This window comes from Stenella coeruleoalba (assembly GCF_951394435.1).
Source record: "Stenella coeruleoalba genome assembly, chromosome: 5".
Classification (NCBI taxonomy): domain Eukaryota; kingdom Metazoa; phylum Chordata; class Mammalia; order Artiodactyla; family Delphinidae; genus Stenella; species Stenella coeruleoalba.
The window spans coordinates 76,332,422-76,350,368 of record NC_137150.1 but is presented as its reverse complement, the minus strand read 5'-3'; the positions used below and the strand labels follow the sequence as shown (position 1 = coordinate 76,350,368).

Genomic DNA, 17,947 nt, shown 5'->3' with positions numbered 1-17,947 from the left:
GCTTCCTTTCCTTAACTCCTCCACCGCTCTCTCCTGAAGAGTCAGTGATAGGAATCATTACAGTGACTTTCCCCTGCAAGCTCTGTAGCAGCTCTCCTGGCCCCTGGAGGCCTGCGGAACTTCTGTGTCCCCGAGTAGATGTGTCTTAGACAGGTGGGGCCCCTACCAGGGATGGAGGGGTGCAGAGAGATTAGGGTCACATTCTCATACCCTTCCAGGTGACCTCTGCCAGGTCATGGCTCTGGGGTGAAGCCCCAAGTTTCTCCCTCTTTTCTGTGGGAGCCTGCCGATTGGGAACAGCTACAGTCTACACAGCCTGGTTGGTGGGGGAGATTAAAAGGCTTCATCTCAGCCCACAAATGAGAATGATGGACATGCCCGTGTCCAGTTGTTCCCGGGATGTGTGAAGTTCCCGCCCTGTGAGGTTTCGGCAGGCCCTCGGTGGGTTGGCGGCTGGTGTCCGGGCTCCTCTTCTGCCAGCACCGCATCTGAGGCTGTCATGCATGGTTGGCCTCTCCCCCGTCCCAGAGCTCTGGTGTCCTTGCAGCTGTTGATGCGACCGTCAACAAGGCCCTGGCAGAAAGATTCCACATCTCCGAGTTTCCTACACTCAAGTATTTTAAGAATGGAGAGAAGTATGCAGTGCCTGCGCTCAGAACAAAGAAGAGCTTTATTGAGTGGATGCAAAAGTAAGTCTGCTGGTCTTGATAGCACATCTTGGTCCCTGGCTGTCGGCCACTGGAGAGGGCCTTGAGGAGATGAAGTAAACCTTAGGGGCCGCTGACCTTGGCTCAGGGCCTGAACGCCAAGACAGCCATGACTTCCCAATCCTGACGCCTCCTCTGGTGTGCTGATCACGTGTACTCATCCAGCAGGGCACGGGTAGCCTTTCTGGGTGCGGTTTCATCAGCTCCAGTAAACCGTGTATTTCTGTTTTTAGGACTCCTTCCCCAGTGTCCTGGCCCCAGGTTTCATCGTCTACATTTTATTCCATTCCCTTTGAGTGAATGAAGGAAACACACAGCTCTTCACATCCAGAGCTGGACTCACAGGGACCCGGGTCTGGGCCTTCAGTAGCGTCCACAGTGCAGCCTGTGGTGGTTTGGGGTTGAAAATAAAGGTTTGAAGAGCTCCCTCAGCCTGGGTATTAGTTTGCTAGGGCTGCCACAACAGGGAACACAGAACCGGTGGCTTCACAGCAGAAGTTAATTTTTTTCACAATTCTGGAGACCAGAAGTCCAAGATAAGATGTCAGGAGGGTTGCTTTCTCTGAGGCCTCTCCATGTCCATCTTCTCCCTGTGTTTTCACACGGTCTTCCCTCAGTGTCTGTGTCCTAATCTCCTCTTCTTAAAAGGACACCAGTGTGAAGTTGGGTTAGGGTCTACCCTAATGACCTAATTTTAACTTAATTACCTCTCTAAAGGCCCTATCTCCAAATACAGTCACCTTCTAGGGTAGTTGGCATTAGGACTTCAACATATGAATTTGGGGCAGGGGGCACAGTTCAGCCCACGACAGCCTGCAAGTCCAGAGAACACGAGGAGCCTTGCAATTGCTCATCCAAGGACCGTGGAACCTGCAGTTCTTAGCATTTCCCCCTCCTGTGAGGGAACTAACTGGGCCACCACACAGGTGCTTTCTCCTGTCCACACCCCTCCCCCGAGACACACACACACACACACACACACACACACACACACACACACACACACACACACACACAAACACACGCGCGCGCACGCACATCCACACATAACTTGAATATTTGAGAATACTGCCTTATTTCAGCACTGGGGGGATCATGAAGTAAAAGAAGACAGATTCCAGCCTTTGCAGAGGCCCCTGGTACATGGCATAATGATGTCCACGTGAGAACCAAGACTTTAGAGTCACAAGGTGACGCGAGAACTGTGCAGAACAGCAGCATCCAGAAGGAGTTACTTTGTTAGGACATCGGTCCTCGAACCTGGGTGGATGTAAGCGTTACAGGTGTTGAGGTGCTGCTTAAAGTGCAGATGCTAGGGCTGCTGTCCCTGCGGCTTTGATTCAGGAGGTGTGAATGAAACCCTCAGCCGTGGGGTTTTGAGAAACGTCCGCTTATGGAATGGGATGAGCCACTAGGTTCAGGAGAGGCCCTGGCAAGAGGTGAGTGGGCTGGCCAGGTCCAGGCTCAGCTTCCTACTGATCACTGGGGGCAGATTCTAAGAGTAGCCAGCCCTTGTCTTAGGGACCAGAACGGAGCAGTGGTTCATCTCCAAGAGGGGCGAGGTGCTCTCTCCTCCGGGCCTTTGGTGCAGGAGGCAGGTTGCTCTTCACACCCGCCTCTCTGGCCTCGCTCTGGTGCCAGTGCTGCTTTACTGGGAAGGACTGAGCAGGGTGGGGCCTCAGGTGAGGTCCCTGGTGCTTGCACTGTGGTTAGAGAGCTGGGGAATCAGAGCATTTATCGTTGCTAATCCCCGCTCCAGAAGCCTGGACACAAATAGCGAGCATGGAGGGGTGTCCCGGTCCGGGAAGATCCCACGTGCCGCGGAGTGGCTGGGCCCGTGGGCCATGGCGGCTGAGCCAGCTCTCATGCAGCACTGTAACTGACAGCACCACCCCCTAAGTGCTAGAACCTTCCCAGCCTTTGCAGCGTGCTTTGATAGCTGTTGCCCCATTTCATACTCAGATCCTACTGAGGCCAGAGTTTTTATTCCTGTTTCCTTGGTGAAGAAACTTAGGTTCAGAGAGGTGAAGGGCCTTGCCTAGGGACAAATAGTGGTTCTTTGGGGAGCTTGGAAGGAATCCTGCAGGCAGAGCATAAACAGCAGATGCTCTGAGATGAAGGGTTGAGGCCACCAGCAGGAGGGCAAGCAGACAGTGTCGAGGGAGGCTGATGGTACTTCCAGGCTTGTGCACACGTGGCCGCGCTTGGGTGACTGAGATGTGCCCACCAGCAGGCCAGCCCGGGGAGGCAGGATGCAGGGACAGGGCAGAGCAGAAGGTTGGTGTCAGCCGAAGAGTCCAGGGTGTTTGACAGGGCACCTGGAGGGCAAAGAAGTGGGGGAGACAGGAAGGGTGGGAGGGGCCCATCTTGGTCACGAGAGCAGGGGTGCCATTAACCAAAACGAAGAAGTTGGGGAAGAAAGCTGTTTTGGGAAGTGTGGACGAGAGGGAAGAGTTCTAAGTCTTGTTGGGATTGGGGTGACAGTGGGACCTCCAGGTGGAAATACCTGAAAAACACCTGGAAATAGGGGGCTTGGGTGAGAGGCCAGGGCTCGAGTCATCCTCAGCCTAGGGGATTATGGAAGCCACGCAGCGGGATGAGATCTTACAGGAATTGCAGGGGCACGGAGATAGAACCAGAAGAAGAGAGAAGGCTGTCGGGAAGGGAGGGAAGGGGTCTCTGGTAGGAGGGCTTCTGCAAGGTGAGAGAGGCCGTGGGGTGCCCGGTGCTGCGCTCCTGCTGCCCTCGCTGGGGACAAGGCCTGAGGCCTGGTGGTCAGAAGCCAGGTGGTGCTGACGTGAAGGAGGGAGTGCAGGGGGTGCGTGTGGCAGCACGGGGTCCGGCCCGCTCCCCAGAGACACTTCTCAGAAGGGAGAGAGAAGTGTGGTTGTAGGGAGGGGGACGAGGGCAGCACAGGCTTTAAAAGACCCTGGAGATCTATACTTTGGTGAGGCAGAGTGGAGGGAACCAGTGAACAGAAGGAGACTGAAAAATGATCAACCCTTATCGAATGCCTGTCATTTATGAGAGCACATAGGCTCTTAGCAACTGTTAGCTGCTTGACCGACTAGGTGCTTCATACACACTGTCTCTGCTCTTCGTAAGGAGTCCAGGAAGTAGGTCTCAACTGTACTCATTTAGCAGAAAAGAAAATGGAAGCTCAGAGGGGTTCGGTAACTTACCTAAGGTCACACAGGTGATCAGTAATCTGGATTTGAACCCAGACCCACCTCACTCCATGGCGCATGCTCTGTCCACCAGAACAGAGGCTCAGGAGCAGAAGGTAATGGAGGGTGCTTCAGGGTCCCAGAAGAGGCAGGAGGGAGGGGAAGGGAGCCCAGGTGCAGGGGCTTCTCCCCACGGCAAGGAGACGACTGGAGAGGTCCTAAAAGCGACTCAGGTCTTCCACACCTTCACAAAATGGCTTCTTAATAGGCTCCTTAGAGGGGATCTTTGCAGATGGTTCACAGTTCTTCATGTTTAAACTGAGGTTTTAAATTCAGTTTTAGAAAGGATGCAAAGTGATTTTTTTTCTCATGTGCACTCCGAGTGGTTGGGGGCGGCAGAAGTGCTTGCCTGTGCACGAGCTTCTCCTAATGACTGTCTCCCCTCCACCCCCGGTTCTTGCAGTCCTGAGTCCCCTCCACCCCCAGAGCCCGCCTGGGAAGAGCAGCAGACCAGCGTGGTGCATCTGGCTGGGGACAACTTCCGGGACACCCTGAAGAGGAAGAAGCACGCCTTGGTCATGTTCTACGCCCCTTGTAAGTAGCTGGGGCGCTCGCTGAGGGGCGAGGGAGAGGGGTGGGCCTGACTGAACTGAGAAGATCCCCCCAGGGACCAGGGCAGCCGCAGGCCGACTCTGGGCTGTCTGCTGTGAGCAGGTTTCATTCCAGGCTGAGGTCCTTCAGAATCCAGGTCCAGCTCTGTCAGGTTCTGTCCTCACATCAGTCCTGAAGCCCTCTGCTTCTGTCTGTGCCAGGGGCCTGCCTTGTAATTATTCAGTCCCCTCAACTGCCTGGAAACTGCCACCCGGCCGCCGCCTCCCTCCTGTCTGCTCCCTCCATCCCTGTACTCACTGACTTCACCTTTGAACCCTGCAACTTAGCAGCTGGGAATTCAGCCAGCCCGGTTAGGCCTCTGCTTCCCTCATCTTGCTGAGCACTCCCAGCCCAGCCTCCTTTCCCTGACCTTCCCAAGTGGCTCTGAAGCCATGGATTTGAAACTGGGGTAAAAGTACCGTCATAGTCACCCAGAGGTCCTCACCGTGATCCCCACTTTATTCCAAGCCTAAGTGGAAGGAATGACACGTCTGCTAATGTTGGTGTTTGTGGTCTCAAATTTTGTGTATTCCCATTTTCAAGTTGTTCATTGATACATAAAGGAAAGGCTCTTGGATTTCTCACTCTTCTGTTGCCCTCTCTCTCCCTGTTGCCCTCTCTCTCCCCCAGGTTACAGCTCCGTGTAATGGAATGGGGATAATAAAGCTGGGCTCCACAGAGAAGCAGGCAGCTCAGTCGAGTCCTAACCTCCTGCCCCTACCTCTCCAGTGTCAATAATCTGTAAAGTCTCTCCTCAGTTCTCACTGTCTGGGCAGGTCACCTCCTGGCCCAGCCTCAGACCCCGCCCTCAGGCAGCTGACACTTCCCTCTGTTTTTGCCTTTTCTTCCACAAGTGGGCCTTGTGCCCTGTCGGTTCCTTACAGAGCTTCTTGCTGTCTTCCTCTGTCCTTAGAGTAAGCCTGGAAGACTGAGTGGATTTTAAGAAGTTGTCTTGCTTCTGGGCAGAGTTGGGGGTGCAGGACTGAGACTCAGGGGATGCCTGACTTGCCCAGGCCACGGCAGCAAGTCAGTGACAGAGCCCTTCCTGCAGCCTGGGCTGGTGCCCTCCTTTAGTCACAGGCCCGATTCAGAGGGCGATTACTTTCCCGGCAGCCGGCGGGAACCTGGCCAGAGAAGTAGGAGTCCTTGACCAGCCACTGAGTGGATTTGAGAAAGTCCAGACTAAATACTTTCCCTAGAAATGCTCCCCGGGCTTCCCTGGTGGCGCAGTGGTTGAGAGTCCGCCTGCTGATGCAGGGGACACGGGTTCGTGCCCCGGTCCGGGAAGATCCCACGTGCCGCGGAGCGGCTGGGCCCGTGAGCCATGGCCGCTGAGCCTGCGCGTCCGGAGCCTGTGCTCCGCAACGGGAGAGGCCACAACAGTGAGAGGCCCGCGTACCGCAAAAAAAAAAAGAAATGCTCCCCGCTTCCCCCCAGACCTCAGGGGACGCCTACCCTGCTGGGGTGCTAACGACCTGCCTCAAGTAACCGCTGTGTGCTGGATGTTTTCGGGGACCCAGGATACAAGGGAAGGAGGCCTGGTCCCTGCCGGCTTCAAGGGCCTCACAGACTGCCCTGACAAAAATAACTAAACACGGTCCACACGGGGCCCCGTCACTGAGCGACTCACCTGTTGGCAGAGGGCTTGGTGCCTGGAGTCTCCCATCTCCCCTGCTGCACTTTCCTGTCCTGAGCTCTGCTCCAGGCTCCTGAGACGTGTGTGTTCATCAGTGGACAGAGGCAGGGAAAGAGGGAACTAGCTAAAGACAAAAAAAATCTTTAAAATGTTTTCAATGATAAAAATAATATATCCTTATCTATAATTTATGTAGTATATAACATATACTTCTATATAAAGAATCTAAATACTACAGATAAAGGTAGGTATAAAGTAAAAAAGCAAACACCAACCCCCATTTCTCCTCTCCCCCCACTTCCTGCCTGCCCAGTTTCTACACAGCTCTTCCTCCTGCTGTTTCATTGTTCTCTTCTGTTCCAAGCCCCCCACATTGCTCCGAATCATGGTCTGGTCGTGGTGACTGCCCTTTTTAGGCCAGCTTGGCTGAGTCTCTAGATTTGGAATTTTCTGTCCTGTCCTTGGTCTTTGTTCCTCTTTCCCCACTCTGGGAGGCTGCTTTCATTTCCAGTTACACAGAGGTGGTACCTTTTTAAAGAGCCCAAATTAAAAAATCATGCCTGTTCTGGCCTAACTGACACTTCTGGGAAACATCTTCATGCCCTTTCTAAAACAGCCTCCCCTCTAGTTATTCATCTGCCATGCTCTTTCTTTTGGATAATGAGAAAATGAGATGTACCAGAAGGCCATTAATCTGAGACCTAGATGCTTTAAATTGATGGCAGCAGGAATTTGCACTAGGCTGACAGTGACCTTTATACTTTCAGTAAGCAGAGAGGTTAGAAAGGAGAAATGAGTAGTGACACCAGATTTGGGGGAAGGAGTAGCTTATTTCCGGCCAGCCTGATGTCTTAATGGGTGTCCATGTGCCGCTCACAGGGGACCTCTAGGTGCCACAGGGCACGCTTTGACGCGCTCTCAACCAGCACGTTGTGCTCTTTACACGTTTTGAAAGCTATATGCCATCATTCCTTTGTAGTATGATGTTTTCATGAATTTGAGCCGTTCTTCCCTCTGTTGGGTCAAATTAGTACAGTGTTCTTGTAATTGCCATTAGCACCTGCCATGAGTTCGGCTCTGCGAGGTACTTTATCTCAGTTCTGGTGTAACACAGCTTAGCTGTCTTCTCTACTCCTGTGATGGATGCTGGGAAAATCCCCTGAAGCTGCCTCCCCATCACCATCCACGCTGCTCTGGGGCCAGCTGGCCACTCTGCCAGCCAGGCCACGTGGGTGGTCCCGCCCATCTCAGGAAAAGGCTCAGGTGCTAAATTCACATGTAGCTCAGCCTTAATTTGGATTCACAAAGCCCTCTGAAACGCCAGTCATTATTATCTTATTTTGAAAAGGGAAAGAGCAGATGAGCCAGGCTGTCTCGGTTCCCTCCCTGCCTGGGTTTCCCCAAGGCCATGGGAGAGCTGTTTGTCAGGAAGCTGGCTGGAGCCAGGTCTGCCCATGGGGCATCTGGCCTCTCCCACCCATGTTTTGATCAGAATTACTCACCACAGTCAGGGAATTCCTTCCCTCAAAGCAGTGCTGTTCTCTTGGCAGTTGGGTTCAGTGTCTGGAGGGTGGTTGGGAGGAGTGGGCTTGGGGTTTAATTGGCGAGCACTGAGGGAAGGGCCAGGGAAGCGGGTCTGGGACAGAGTGGCCTGCAGCTTCCTGGGCTTTCTGCTCAGTGGACGCTGCCCCGGGCTTGCTGAAACAGGAGGAGAAAGTGGTCCCACACAGGTCCCAGCCCCGGGCCTGAGACCTGTCACTGGAGCTGGAGGGGCTCAGGGCACCACATACACCTCTGTCCCATCCAGGGCCTCCAAAACTACGGATCCTCGTCCCTGGGTTGGGAACCCAGGCCCTGAGAAGTGTCAGGGACTCCTGGCAGCTTATCCTCCTCTTAGCCTGACCTTGAGTCTCCCTTTCCTGGATCTGGGGTTCGGGTGGATTGTGGAGCAGGGAGGAAGGACAGCATGAGGACCAGGGGCCTAGTTTGGCTGCTCAGTCTGGGGTGAGGGCTGCTGGGAATGTGGGAAACAGCGGCAAAGCATGAGTTGCCGGGGTCAGGCAGAGGGCCTGCTCCCAGCCCCCTACTTCCCCAGCCCCACTTTCTCAGTCATGAAGTGGAGAGATTTGCTAGTGTCACTGGGGCGAGAGAAGGGACCTTGTGACAGGCTCAGAGAATCCCGAGCATGCGTCCTCCTTTCTAAGCCCAAAGCTCCCGCTGCACCCTGGATCAGGCTCTTATGGACCCTGAGGGCAGCCCTGTGTGGAAGGAGCTTGCAGGGAAAGACCACAGTGTCTGTCTCCCTGACCCCCAGCCTCGTGGGTGTGTGTGTGATGGGAGAGTGTGGGGTGGGAGGTCCTGGGCAGGAATGGACCTGACGCTGGCACAGGCCTCCTGCAGAGCCCTCTTGCCAACAGCAGACGCGCAGTGGAGGGTCTGAGTGGTGGGGTTGATACGTGAACCCTGACAGTGGGGTGCGCGGGGGGTGGGAATCAGATGAGCCCCAAAGTCTGTTGGGTGGAGAGAAACTCCTGGAAAGGCTTCTCTGGAGGTTCCAGGCAGGGCCCCTGGCTCTGCAGCCTCCCCCATGTGTGTAACTCTCTCCTCCCCTCTCACGCAGGGTGCCCGCATTGTAAGAAGGTCATTCCACACTTTACTGCCACTGCTGATGCCTTCAAAGATGACCGAAAGGTAAAGGCCCCCTTCCTCTTCACCTCTCGTCCCACCTCCAGCTTCCCCCTGCCACCAGTGCCCACACCTTCCTCCCTTCTGTTCAGGTGCCCTCCCTCCCCAGACAGGTTCTGCTGAGACCCGGGGATTCCTGGCAACCAGGACATCCTTTTCACAAGGCAGGATAGAGCAGGCTGCATTTATGCTGCAAAATCAACTAAAAAGGATACACTGAACTGTTACAGCCCTTCCTTGGAGGAGGGGGTGGTAAAGGGGTCATTTTGTTTATTCTTCTTTAGTGTTCAAATATTTTTACGGTAGGATTTGTAGTCATGCATTACTTGTATAATTAAAAGTACAAATAAAAAAAAATCCAACAAAAGTCAACTGGAGGCAGCCAAGGTGGAGGAGAGCACGGCCGTGTGTGCAGAGCCTCATCCCACCTAAGTGAAAGGCTCCTGCAGCTGCTGACTGATGAAGCATAAAATTAACAAGCTAGAGCTGCAGATTGGATTAGAGAGCGGGGAGGGGGCCCCGGGCACATTCCCCCAGGGCGCTCCAGCAGCCAGGGCAGACTCCAAGGCTGAGGGAGTGTATGGCAGGGAGAAGACCCCGGAACTCAGACTGGTGCATCGGGGCTGCTGTTAAACTACGTGAGCTGGAAGACTCTCCAGGCCTCGAGTTCCCTTCTTCTAAAGTCAGGGTGCTGGTCTAGATGGTTTCAAAGGCTCTTCCCAGCCTGGGGTTCCATCATACGAACCTGTCCCCTGAAAGACCCCCAAGATGCGCTCACGCACACCCAAGGCCAAAGTCCGGTGCATCTCTGCCTGCTGCCTTATTTTCCCAGGTGGAATTGTCAGGTGCGGCCAGGGCAGGTGGGATACAGATGATGAGATCACCTTGCATCAGCCCTACGGTGGTGGAGATGGGATGGTGAGAGCTGTACAGGGACAGCGAGTCAGAGGAAGCCAGGGTAGGCCACGGGCACGTATGTGAAGACTTAGACTCCGAGCCCCTTCCCTGATCTTGGGGAGTCCCGTTGTCACCCAGAAGTCCTGCCTGTGCCCTTGAGGCACCCTTCACCATCAGGAGGGAATACAAGGACCAGAAAAATTTCTCTCCTCTCCCTGCCACTTGGCCTGCATTGAGAGGGGCACGGCAAGAAGGGACTTCCTGTCTTCCGTCTCCCTCACTGCTCCAGCCGATTCTGCCAGCCGGGGCCTGAGCACAGTGGCTGCCTCCAGTCTGAGAGCTCCAGCACAGCCCAGGCTGCTCGTCCCTGCGGGGCTGGGTGTTGGTTGGTGTGGGGAGGGGCCAGGACTAGACTGGCAGTCTCTCCGTATCAACTCCCATCATTCTTCACCCAGAACACTCGGTGCTCTGGACACGCAGGAGAGTGACAGGTGTGGGGGCTTCCCGCCCCACGAGATGCTCAGGTCTCCGCACTCCAGGGTCTGTGAAGGGAACACATCAGTCCCAACGAGGCCAGGCTGGCCGTGCCCACGGTAGGCAACTGAGGGCCATTCCTCCTCTTCCCTGTCCCCTCTGCTGATGCAGAGGGGTCCCATTTCCATGGTGACCCCCTCCTTCTCTGAGATACTGATACACCTTTGCTTAATTGTCTTAACTTGGGCCAGTAATGTCGCTGACCTTTTCCTGGAGTCATTCCCCCTGTTATTCCCTCTGTCCCTCCTTCCAACTTCCTTTATTCCAAGCCAGGCATCACTCTCACTCATTTTCAGGAACACACTTAGCTTCTCTGTCCCAGGCAGCCGGCAGGCCTGGGGTTCCTAGAGGCGGCTCTCAGTAATAGCAGGGAAGCCTTCTGTCTCTGGTCTGGGGTACTGGTGCCATGATGGCTGGGTGCCATCCTAGAACTATCAGCTCAGAGCCTCTGGGGGATGGTTCCAGGAATGTGTCATTTTTAAGAGCTGGCTCTTCTGCTGGCCACAGGCTGGTGTTTGGGGACCACTGGCCTGTCCAGCCCTCTCCTTCTCCTCAAGCAGATCAAGGCCCAGAGAGGAGCTGCGTCTCTTGCCCAGGGACGCGCAGTGGGTCACTGACAGCCGGAACTGGGTCTCCTGACTCCTTCCTGACACCCGTGCTGCCACCTCTGAGCCAGAACTGCATTTTTTTTTTCCACCCAGAAGTTGGTCCCTGTTCCTTCCCCAATCAATATGCAGTTGGTTGTTCACTTCCATTTTCATAGCCAAAGTCAATACTAGCTCCTGCAGAGATTTATTTTACTGAATCAATAAAGCTGTGTGAGGCAGCCCATATTTTAACTGGGGAGCCTCCCCCTCCCAGGAGGTTACTGGGGACTTTAGCAGTTGACATGCTGTGGGGGAGAAAGGGCTGCACACTGTTAGTGTTGGAACAGAAGCATTCTGGACGTGGCCATGGAGGACAAGGGTCTCAGGTGGGAAGGCTGGTGGGTGCAAGCGGGGGCCAGGGGATCACCGGGCTGGCAAAGTGGGGCCTCTCTCTCCCTTTACCTCAAGGTGTCCCAGCCTGGGGGTAGGGGCTGAGGGAACAGCAATGCAGCACAGCTCCCGGCCAGGTGCAAGGTCTTCCCAGGAATGGGCTTTGGGGCAGCAGGAGCCCCTCTGTGATTGGCTGACGAGGCTCTGGCCGTGTTGCGTGTGCTGTGTATGGTCCCCCGAGTTCCATCAGAAGGGAAAGCTCCCTGAAGACAGGGACCTCGTTTGTCCTTGAATCCCCCACAGTCTTGACGCCTGAAACCTCTGTAAACGTTGGCTAGATGAAGGAACCAGATGATGTGTTTGATGTTTCCTGTGAGCGCCTCTTCTGCTAGTACTTTTAAAGCCTTACGTTGTGTTGTCCTCACGGTCGTTTAGTCAGCTAGGTATTATTACTCATTTTACAGATGAGGAGGTTGACTCTCAGAGATGTTAAATGATTAGCCCAAAGTTACCCAGCTGGAAAGGGGCAGCATCAGAACTGAAAGAATAGGCATCGTCAGAGGTCTCCCAGATGTGGACTCAGGGCCTGGGACTCTTATGCAGGGGATTTTGGGGGAGGTGATCTTAGGAAGCAGTTGAGGGGATGGAGGAAGGGAAGCCAGAGCAGGTGTGTTAATGAGCAAATTACTGCATGGGTAACTAGGCTCAGTCCCTGGAGACCTCAGCAGGGACAGAGCCATCCCCCTCAGAGGCGAGAAAGCCAGGGGACATGTCTGCAAGCCCCGTCCATTGTGGGCCTTACTTCTAGCTCCCTTCAGCCAAGAGTTGCAGGTGCCAGTGGCAAGTCAAGTGCTGGGCGAAGGGGACATTGCAGGGCACGACAGCCACCTACCATGGAACGAATCTAGAAGTCAGTGTACGTTTGGTGCCGTAGGTGAGTCATTGCAGATCTTGAGTGGGTATAAGGGGGGCAGGCGCTTAGACAGGTGAAATTGGGATAGATGTGAAGAGGTTTATTTGCTGCCTTCTTTCCAAAGAGTCTCAGTCACTTCCTGGAGAGGGGCCTGTGCTTGTCTCCCCTCTTCCTACAGAGACTGAGAGCAAAGGAGCCTTTGCAGCCAGAAGTAGCATTTCGTGTATGTGGCTGGCAGCTGTTCAAGGGGATTCAGAATGAGGACCCATTTTTATTTTAGTCGATTTGTAAAACTGTACACGACATTTCCCACTGCTTCCCACATTTCCCCATTTTAATGTATACAAATTAAATTCATAATTTAAACTGGATGCAGGGAGAGCAGCGGCCCGGAGCAGCGCTCATCAAACGCTTTCACAGCCTAGCAGGGGAGTGACAGCCCCTAGCCGAGGGCTGGACACAGAGGCTGCCCCACGTGCATGGTCCCCCCCTGGGCCGGCCGCTCAGCACCTGCCCCGAGAAACGGAACCCTGAGGACGGCCAGAGGAGGCTCTGCCTCACGTTTCTGAATAATTCAGGAAGGTCTTTGGAGGGCAAGCTGGGGTTCTCAGAAGCCTGCAGGGGCGCAGGCAAACGGCAAGTTGACCCTGCCTGAAGGAGACAGCCGCCCTTCTTTTCCAGCCACACGTTGCCTATGGGAAGGCAGGGCAAGGGCCCTCAGATTTGGCTTTTAAAGAGAAGCTGGAGAGCCAAGCTTTACATAAAATCTTCTGGCTGTTTTTCTAGGTTGGCAGCTAATTCAGATTTATGTTTTTAAAATATTCTGCGTGGGCCAAATAGAACAGGACTGAGAGCCAGATAGGGACTGCGTGCAGAGTTTGCAGACTCTGCTCTAAGAAGTCTCATCATGTAGAACGTAACGTAGCCGAAGAGGTAGAAGGGGGGCGTGAGGGCGGGTGAGGGAGGATGAGCGACTGGTAACCAGAGTGCAGGCCACAGCTCACTCTTCACTGCCTGTCAGCGCTGCTGCCTGCGGAACGGTAGCCCCGCTCACCTGGGCACAGGTAAGAGGCCGGTAAGCGTTGACTGCTGGCGGCCTGCAGGGCTCTCCTACCTGGAAAGGGGGCCTCCACCCAAATGGAAATAACCAGCAGCCAGAGAACTCTGTGAGACACGGCTGTTCAGTAGTTTTAAACCTCCGGCGTGGTAGTAGTTCTGCCAGGGCTCCTGCGTGGGTTCCAGCCCTCGGAGGCACGGCGCCCATTCCTCTCCCAGGCCGGTCCCAGCATGGGCTGGTCCTAGCTGGGTGCTCTCTCCTCGGGCCTTCACGCAGCTGGCTGCCTCCTCATCACTGAGGTCTCAGGTCAAATGTTATCTCCTTGGAAAGGCCTCCTTGGCCTTCGTGGCAAAAGCAACCCCTCTGGCCGTGGTCCTATCCAAGCACCCTCTTTTGATTTCTTCAGAGCGTCCCTTGGACTTTGCAGTGATCTCACTTGTGATGTGTCTGTTAACTGCCTGCCTGCAGTAAGAATGTCAGTCGCTTGATGATGGACTTTGTCAAGGTCACCACTGTCCTCTTAGCATCTAGAACAGGCTTGGCCCATAGCAGGACTTCCATCAATGCCTCCTCTCCTCAGAAGCTGCTGGCCCCTCTTCTGTAATGCTTGTGGATTGCCGTTGCCTTTAATTGACCCTCTCCCCTCCTTCCCTGCTCTGTGACCCTCAACAGGAGAAAAGTTTCCCATGTCTGCTTTTTACCCTCTTATTGGGAAAGAACAATAAATAAGGAAAAACTACCCTGCATGTGGAATTTGTTCAGTGGGCAAGAATAGGCCAACGGCCAGTTAACCTCCTTCTGACCAAAAACTGTTTGCTTTACTCATGCTGAACTCTGTCCCGGTTTCTGGAATGTGCTCCCCTGGCTGGAACGGGCTTCTCCTCCGCCATCAGGCCTTGGCCCACGTGGCAAACTCTGCAGAGCGCCTCTGTGCCACTCCGTGGGCCGTCTTGGCACCCTGGACCACCTCCACACACCTCCTGTCATGCCTTGGATTCACCTCTTTATCCAACTCCCTGACCAGATGCTGAGCTCCTACTGGGGACAGAGCTTGTGTCCGGGGCCAGGAGGAGTCATTCTAACAGCAGCTAACGTGTACTGACCATTCACCGTGTGCCAGGTCGTGTGCCCTTTCACCTCACCTGACTTCTCTCACTCAGTCTTCATAATGTCCTGACAGTCTAGGTACTGTTATCTCCATTTTACAGACGAGACGTTGAGGCCCCAAGAGGCTGGTAATTCTCCTCAAGTCTTCATATGCAGCCCAGCCAAGAGTTGCACGTGGGAAACTTGACTCCAAAGCTCTTATCCTTAACCTTGGTCCTACCCTGCCTCCCCCAGAAGGTGTTCAGGAAGTATGAGTTGATGAGCGAATGAGTCCCACAGTGCCTCACAGAAAGCATCACAAAACTCGTGGTGTTTACAGATGCTTTCAAGTCATAATTTCCTTTACAGTCATTACACTCTTGATTTTAAAGGGTAGTCTGAGGGCATTCCAAGCTAAGTCCCCTAACCTCACCTGTCTGCCTGGGGGGTTGAAAACAGGCAGTCTCAGTCTCGGTGGAGCTATGGAATGGGGATGTTTGCTTCAGCGTATCCCTGCTTTTGGGGAGGAGATCCAAAAGCAGATGATGTGGGTCTCAAGTACAGCCTGGTCCAGGCCTCAGCTCTCAGACTGGAGACCCCCGTGCTGACCCTCCCTTTCTTCGGCCCCACAGATTGCCTGTGCCGCAGTTGACTGCATCAAAGAGAAGAACCAGGACCTGTGTCAGCAGGAGGCCATCAAGGCCTACCCCACTTTCCACTACTACCACTACGGGAAGTTTGCAGAAAAGTACGACACCAATCCGACGGTGAGTTGCAGGGAGGCACCTGCCCCAAGCTCTGTCTGCTGACGGGCAGGGAAACAGCCACTGAGGAGGCTTCCCGGACAGCACAGAGGTCAGCTGCAATGCTCAGAGCTGAGAAGGCAAGACTCTGGCCGGGCTGAAAGAAAATCTCAAGGGGTTTTCACACAAGTCTTGGCCCCAGAACCGGGGGGTGCAGGGGTGTGGTGCGGATTCCAGGGTGCAGGACAGTTTCCTCACCCACTTTTCAGGGCTTCTCTGTAGCCAAGCAGACCCTCCCCACATGGCCAGCCATCGCCACCCCCCATCGGCTCCCCCTGCCCCCACCTCCGCCCGCTCCCCCACGGCCCTGCTCCCCCACCCCCCGGCCTCCTCTCTGTGTCCCGAGGAGTGAGCACCCGGTGGCGGTCAGGGAAGGGGAGTAAGGAGGCGGGGGGCACACATCCGCATCAGGTTAAAGTTCCTTTTTTTTCTCTTTCCCTCCGCTACAGGAGTTGGGATTTACTAGTTTTATTCGAACACTCCGGGAGGGAGACCATGAGAGACTAGGAAAGAAGAAGGAGGAGTTGTAATTTCTGCCTCAGAGAAAGCTTTTCCATTACACTGTGAAGGATACCTGTTTTGTTGTTGTTTCTGAATTTCCACGTGTTCTGAAGATGAAGTTTTTTATAGCCGCTTACGGCCGTTTTGTACAATTTTGAAATAAAATTAAACCAGTTGTTTGGTGGTGTGGGTTATTTCCAGGGAGCCTGTTCTAACAGATAGATACCCGTGTTCTCCCTCCTTCCACGTCCTCTCCTGGGAGGTGGAGAGCCCCACGCCAGCCCAGAAGGGACTGGGGGGCAGGGGGGTGAGGAGGGAGGCATGGGATACGGGCCCCTGTCAGCCACTGGAGAGCAGGACAGCGGAATCAGACCACAAAATACCCTGTTGGAAAATGACTGATTTTGAGGGGAAACACGTTAAGATGATCAGGGAAAATGGGATTGTGACGCTGACGGGAACCAAGCATTAGCTTTTTCTGGGTCATTGCGGTTTCAGTTTTGGCGTTTTCCTGGAATGCATTTACATGTTTCTCTTTCTCTGGCTATTTCTGTCTTCTCTTGCTCTCTCCATTCCCTCCCAGCTCTCCCTTTAAAGAAAAGTAAGTCTCCACTTAGGGATGAGTGCAGCTGTCCAGCCCAGGCTGGAAGGGGCATCTCAGGTGGACTGGGGGAGGGGCTTTTGTGCTTGCTCGGCACACTGGCTGGAAGGGACGGTGTGTGGGACGTGGTGGCCTCTCCTCCGTGTGCAGATGCCGGTCTGTAAACCAGCTCCCCTCGCCCTGCCGCAGGAACCTCCACATCTTCGCACTGCGTTCTCATGGATGGGCGCCACCCAGGCCCCACTCTGTCTCTGTCACGTCTCTCTCCTGACTCTTTCCCACTAGGTCTGCTTTCTGCATCCCTGCATGACTAACACCGGGCCTGTGCCCAGTGATGCTGCCAGAGCCGTGGTCCTCCTCCATGGGGAGAAGAAGGGAGTAGAACAGCTTCACTCCCCTGTCTTGACTTCGTGGTAAGCGGCAGTCCTAGCCTTGGGCTCCTCGGGGAAGTTCAGAGGTGGCATTGCCGGAGCTGCAACACTGGGCAGCGCACTTTGGTGGCCTTACAGGGGAGTTGGCCTGTGGGCACAGCCCTGTTTCCTGGGCCGGCCCATCCCTTGCAGCCCCTGCCTTCTTTCTGATGTGTCCCCCAGGGCGGGGGTGAGAGCCGCAGAGCTCCCCATGGCGCCCTTGACGAAGTGCCACTGCGCACAGCTCCGTTAAGTGAGGTCAAAGGTCTTGAAAGCCCATGTCCCAGCTTCCCTAAGGTCAGCCTTCTCTTTTCCCTAAGCACCCACTTTTTTAAGTGGCCCCCTGGTCTCCCCCCAGGTGCATGGGTATGAAAGGAGCACACGTTTAGATGTCACGTTTACTGAGCTCAGCTGGTGCAGTCCTGACGCTGATTATCATGTACCCGCTCCTGCAAGGGGCTCATGAGGGAGTGTGTGTGCACATGGGCACACTTAATGGACACTTGGAGTATTTGTGGAGGAACATATTTCTTTGTGCCTCCAAAAACGTTGCTGTTTTTTAACTGCATCTTTAATACCTGACAAAATCCACTTCCTGGCAGAGGACCGTGGGCGCTCACATTCAAGGCACAGGGCTTTCTTTCCATCTGTTCCATAGCCTGGGTTGGCTTCTGTGTGAGGACTTGAAAGCATCAGGAAATGGCATCCTTTTCACTGTATATATGCAGGATTTGTTAATTATGGGGCCTTTGTCAGAAGGTCTAGTGTTTACCATGACTTTGGGCATGACCTGAGCAAGTTCTTCCCAGCTCTGGGCAGCTGCCTCTGCAGACAGCTCCCCTCCTCCACTCCCCCCGACCCCCACCCCTCAACGCTGTGCCCCAATTCTGGAGCTCTGCAGATTGGTTAGATCATGGCCCTTGGTTAGTTCCATTCCCAGTGGCCTCGCTTGGTTCATTTGGGGTTCACTGATCTTCAGTGCAGACCCCGCCCTAGCCCTCACTCGAGGACCTGCCATTTTCCCCTCGGTTCCCCTAGATCTTACCTCTGCAGGCTGATTTCTCTGCAAGAAGCAAGTGTAGAGTTAGGAGAGAACTGATTCCCAGTCTTCGTTCTGGTGGCTTTGGCATAACCTGTTTCCCCGCTTTGGGTCGTTGCTTCTGTTTCCATTCCCCATGGGTCTGCCTTACTCTGCGTCCTGCATACCTCTCACCCACCAGTGATTCCCCATCACCACTAACCAGAGCTCCCAGAGCTGGCCCCCCAACCCTTCTCCTCTTCCCCATATGGTGCCCTCCCTTTCTAGAGATGTTTGGTTCCAG

General features: G+C 54.5%; 1 protein-coding gene across 1 annotated transcript in view; it reads left to right on the top strand.

Moving 5' to 3' along the window:
* The window catches only part of PDIA5 (protein disulfide isomerase family A member 5), a gene marked incomplete at its 5' end in the record, with an annotated part of 92,207 nt that extends 76,398 nt beyond the window's left edge, over nt 1-15,809 (top strand). Inside the window, 5 exons of the mRNA XM_079921959.1 lie at nt 529-689; nt 4,338-4,468; nt 8,782-8,852; nt 14,943-15,077; nt 15,563-15,809. Of these exons, the coding sequence (XP_079778085.1) occupies nt 529-689; nt 4,338-4,468; nt 8,782-8,852; nt 14,943-15,077; nt 15,563-15,643 (579 nt within the window). The 3' untranslated portion in view covers nt 15,644-15,809. The remainder of the gene's footprint in view (nt 1-528; nt 690-4,337; nt 4,469-8,781; nt 8,853-14,942; nt 15,078-15,562) is intronic.
* Between the last annotated feature and the right edge of the window lie 2,138 nt (nt 15,810-17,947).